The sequence below is a fragment of the Ananas comosus genome, linkage group 17 (genome assembly GCF_001540865.1).
Source record: "Ananas comosus cultivar F153 linkage group 17, ASM154086v1, whole genome shotgun sequence".
Classification (NCBI taxonomy): Eukaryota; Viridiplantae; Streptophyta; class Magnoliopsida; order Poales; family Bromeliaceae; genus Ananas; species Ananas comosus.
The window spans coordinates 4,365,835-4,371,143 of record NC_033637.1 but is presented as its reverse complement, the minus strand read 5'-3'; the positions used below and the strand labels follow the sequence as shown (position 1 = coordinate 4,371,143).

General features: G+C 42.0%; 1 protein-coding gene across 1 annotated transcript; it reads right to left on the bottom strand.

Annotated features, from left to right (window-relative positions):
- LOC109722703 lies at window positions 2,826-3,792 on the bottom strand. The gene is made up of 2 exons (XM_020250815.1): window positions 3,210-3,792; window positions 2,826-2,973 (listed from the first exon to the last, which is right to left on the bottom strand). Exons 1-2 carry the CDS (start codon window positions 3,679-3,681, stop codon window positions 2,936-2,938), a joined length of 510 nt encoding a protein of 169 aa, XP_020106404.1. The 5' UTR covers window positions 3,682-3,792; the 3' UTR covers window positions 2,826-2,935.

The window sequence follows — 5,309 nt, the reverse complement described above, 5'->3', positions numbered from 1 at the left end:
TGGATCATTTGGTGTGGTTCGGTTGTCCTCTTGATTCCGAATTGATTTTGATTTAGTAAGTTGGTTGAACTGGCTCAATGTGGTTTGATTTGATGCTTCAATACTCCCTCGCAAACTGGGCATTGGTGATAACCAGAGACCGAGTTTGGATCTAAGACCAACAAAGCTGTCCCGAGTCAATGGTTTGGTAAAAATATCAGCAAGTTGTAAAGAGGATGGAACGTAACGAGTGATAATAGAACCGAGGGCAACCTTTTCCCGCACAAAGTGATAGTCGATCTCAATATGCTTGGTTCGAGCATGAAAGACTGGATTAGTTGTGAGATGCAAAGCAGATATGTTGTCGGAAAAAAGTAGGGAAGGCCGAGGTTGAGAAATGCCAATATCACGTAAAATATGCGAGATCCACGTGAGTTCAGCAGCTGCTGAGGCGAGGGCCCGGTATTCGGCCTCGGCCGTGGATCGAGACACAGTAGGCTGCTTCTTTGCGCACCAAGAAATACAATTAGAATCAAGAAAAGAACAATAACCTGTAGTAGATCGACGCGTAAGTTTGCATCCTGCCCAGTCCGCATCAGCAAAGGCGAATAAGTCCAGCAAGCTACGAGCTAGGATGCGAAGCCCTAGATGTAGACTTCCCCGTAAATATCGGAGTATACGCTTTACTAATTGGTAATTGGCATTAGTAGGAGCATGCATATGCTGACAGGCGACATTGACCGCGAGTGAGAGATCCGGGCGAGTAATGGTGAGATATTGAAGAGCACCGACAACGCTTCGATAGTGCGAGGGGTCACTATATAGTTTGTCTCCTTCCTTAAGTGGAGGTGGTTTAGAGGTCATAGGGGTGGCAATGGGCTTGCATTGCTCCATAGAAGCCCGAGTTAAGATATCAGAAGCGTATTTTTGTTGTGAGAGAAATAAACCATTTGAAGAGCGGTGTACTTCAATCCCCAAGAAGAAATGTAGAGGACCCAAATCTTTCATAGGAAAAACCTGACCAAGAGCAAAAATAAGTCGATCTAAAAGTTGGTGCGAGTCACCTGTGAGAACAATATCATCCACATAGAGAAGTAGAATAATAGTATGATTGTCATGACGATAGATAAATAATGATGGATCGAAGATACTACAAACGAACCCATAACCAATCAGAAAGTCACTGAATTTGTCGAACCATGCCCGAGGAGCTTGCTTGAGCCCATACAGTGCGCGCCGAAGTAAACACACATGATCGGGATAAGTCGGGTCACGAAAACCAGGTGGTTGCTCCATATAAACCGGTACTACGAGGTCGCCATGTAAGAAAGCGTTTTTAACGTCCAATTGACGAATCGGCCAATGTCGAACAGTAGCTATAGTGAGTACGATACGAATAGTACCCGGCTTTACGACCGGACTGAATGTCTCAAGAAAGTCGACCCCCTCCTCCTGATGGAAGCCCTTGGCCACAAGGCGGGCTTTAAGTCGATCTAGTGACCCATCCGCATGGAGTTTTGTCTTGAAGACCCATTTACATCCGATGACATTCATCGAGGGACACCGTGGAACAAGCTGCCATGTTCTATTTGTTGCAAGAGCGTCCAATTCCTCACGCATCACTGCTGTCCACCCAGAGTGCTTAAGAGCCGATTGGACAGTGTGCGGTTCGAGAGGAATTGATGATAGGGCAAGATTAGCATACCGTGGGTTAGGCTTGAAAATTCCGATCTTGGAGCGGGTCACCATAGGATGCATAGAGGGAGTGGCCACTTCTGTCGCAGGTGGTGCGGCATCGACTGGAGGCATAGACGAAGAGCTGGGAGGATCAGTAGGTTGCAAGTTTGTTGAAGTAGTAGTTGCAACCTCATCGGAGAATAATCGAGCAACTTCTCTTGAGTCAGTTGAATCAAATAGAGAAGTTCGGCTAGATTGAGTAGAGTCAGTAGAGCCGAGAGTGGAGCCCCAATGCAAGAGATCCCCGATAGAAGTAGCAGCGATCTGAGAGGAAGTAGCAAATGGAAAGTAATGTTCATCAAAAATAACATGTCGAGAAATATAGATACGACCGGTAGATCGATGAAGACAGCGATAACCCTTGTGTTTCTCACTGTAGCCTAAAAAGACACAAGGCAATGATCGTTTGTCGAATTTATTCACCATATAACTGCGAAGATATGGAAAGCAACAAGATCCAAAAGTACGAAGATGTGAATAGTCGGGATCCTTTTTGAAAAGAACTGAATATGGACTTTTCTTGCCTAGTGCTGCAGACGGAAGCCGATTGATCAAATAATTAATAGTGGTGAATGCCTCCACCCAGTAGCAGTAGGGCATTGAGGCCTCAAATAGTGCAGCGAGTCCAAGTTCCACAATGTGGCGATGCTTCCTTTCTGCAACACCATTCTGTTCTGGTGTGCTCGGACATGAAAGTTGGTGTTGGATGCCGCAATTGCGAAGATGAGAAAGAAAGGCATTACTAATGAATTCACCCCCGCCATCCGATTGAAAAATTTTAATTTTTCTTTCAAATTGATTTTCAACCAATTTTTGAAAGGTGAGAAAAATATCCAAAAAATCTGATTTGCGCTTCAATGGATATAACCAACAGTAACGAGAAAAATCATCAATAAATACTACGTAATATCGAAACTGTTGCATTGAAGATACCGGCGCTGGTCCCCAAATATCACAATGTAATTTATTCAAAGGAAAAGAACATCGAGAATTAGATATATAGAATGGTAATTTTGAACTTTTGCTGATCTGACAGCTTGTACACAAAGTGCCAGAAGACTTAGCTACTGAAATTAAATTATTACTCCGCAAATGCTGCAAGATTTGGCTATTCGGATGGCCCAATCGACGATGCCAAGTGAGTTCATCGGTCGCCTTATTTCGCTGAGAGAAGAAAGCTGCAAGCTGCGGATCTTTATTGGTGTACAACCCTTGATGATTATTTCCCGTCATTAGTACTTGGTGTGTCTTGGAATCCTTAATAGAAAAACCAGATGCATCAAATTTAAAATAACAGGGATGATCTGTGGTCAATTTGGAAACAGAGAGAAGATTTTTCTTCATTTGCGGGACAACCAGGACATTAGAAAGCGAAAAGCGATGAATACCATTACCAAAAGAGCCCGTACCCACATGAGTAATCGGTAGGGAAGTTCCATCTCCTACCATCACACTATCAGATCCAGAATAAGGAACCAAGTTAGTAAGGTTACCTGGCTTATCTGTGATATGAGCATTGGCACCAGTGTCGGGATGCCATTCATCATCATGCACATCAGTGATATAGAGAGCAGCTAGACCACGGGGAATGTCGTCACTTTGATAGCTGTTATCGAATCGAAACCAGCATCGCAGAGCATCATGGCCTCGCTTTTTACAAATTTGACAAGTGAGAGGATTGTTGCCAGTAGAGGAAGTCAAGGCTGCACGATCAGCCCCAGGCGGCGGAGTAGATTGATAGCCCTCTGATCTGCCACCTTGGGTCGTCTGAGGAAAACCCCGGCCTCGAGAGTTGAAGTTATGGCCTCTACCTCGGCCTCTGTGCCGGTTGCTTCCGCGTCCCCGTTGTGACACAAAAGCCATAGACACATCAGGAGCTGGGCTTGAGTGTCGCTTGATTCGTAATTCATAGCTTTGGAGTTGGGGAACCACCTCTGTATATAGCGGAATAGGAGGTCGGAACATAGTCGTCTTGAATGGCTCATAGCTTTCATCGAGCCCTTCTAATAACCTGAAAACTTTGGTAGAATCCGAAACAGGTTTGCCAATAGCATGCAGTTGATCACAAATTGATTTAAAATTACGAAGGTAAGTAGGTAAAGGATTATTTCATTTCCTGATGTGTTGCAGCTGTGCGAGTAGGTCGAATTCACGGGCGATCGAGCTCTGCTTGAAGTGGTTGGTTAATGCTGTCCACACTTCAGCTGCAGTTTGAAGACCGACGGCATGGCCGAGAACCTCTTCGGAGAGAGTGCCCACGATCCATGATTTCACAAGGCGATCGGTCCGTACCCAAGATGTGTAGTCTGGGTTGTTGACGGTGGCTCCACTTTCTGAAGTCGACATCTTAGGTGGTGCGATAGTCTCCCCCATGAGGAAACCAAGTAAGTCCTGACTTTCGATCAGTGACACTACTTGTGTTTCCCAGAGCAGATAGTTGTTGTCATTGAGCTTCAATGTGACGAAATTTGCCACATTAATGGTGGAGGGAAAGGAAAATTTCGGGTTAGCTAAGGATGCCAATTTTTTTTTTTAAGATCTTTGGTGCCTTAGCGTGGCTCTGATACCATAAAAAAATTGGAAGCTTACACACTTCATTAATGTCCGATTGAGAAACTTATACACATAAAGGAGAACTTCTCACACTTATTGTGGAGGAGGTTACTCCTATATTGCGGAGGAGGTTACAACCATACACTCTCAAGAATACAAATTTATAAATTCGAAAACTATCAAGTTGTGATTGGTGCAGTTGGATCATTTGGTGTGGTTCGGTTGTCCTCTTGATTCCGAATTGATTTTGATTTAATAAGTTGGTTGAACTGGCTCAATGTGGTTTGATTTGATGCTTCAATATGGTACACTTTAAATTATAGAATACTAAAGTAAAAAAAGTATGAACTACATTAGTGATATTTAAAGTATTATTTTTTATTTTTGTTTATGAAAGAAAATTTTATTTTGGGAGGTCTCTTTCATAGCTACTTATAGGTGAGAGGATCTCCATACATTTTTACCAAAAATAAAAGAGACCTACTCATCAAAAGCACAATTATTGTACCTTTCGACATATCCTCTCTCTCTCTCTCTCTCTCTCTCTATCTCTCTCTCCTCTCTTTCTCTCACTCTCCTACAAAGTACAAAACCTTCCTCAACTCCCACACGCAAACCTCTTTGACCAGAAAAAATAAAAAAAAAAGGGAGAAATTAGATAACATAAATAACCACATAAAAATCACCTTGTTTTATAAGGTTTAAAAGAGAGAGAGAGTTGCTACCTATCTCTCAAAAAAGAGAGAGAGAGAGAGAGAGAGTGTTTTAGAGTGAGAAGTAGAACAATTATTTCATTAACAAAGGAAAAAAAAAAAAAAAACTAAGTCTTATTTGACATTGTTATCATCATTATTATTTTCTAATTTTTAATTGTATATTTTATATAATAATTACACAAAAGTATTGACCTCTTCTTATTAATAAATAAAAAAATGCGTAATAAAATTTGTAAATAATGAAATTTGGCCACTTTACTTCATCAGAGCATGAAATTTGTGTTTATAAAAAATAAAGAATGAATAAAAAGGGAAGAGAAAAAG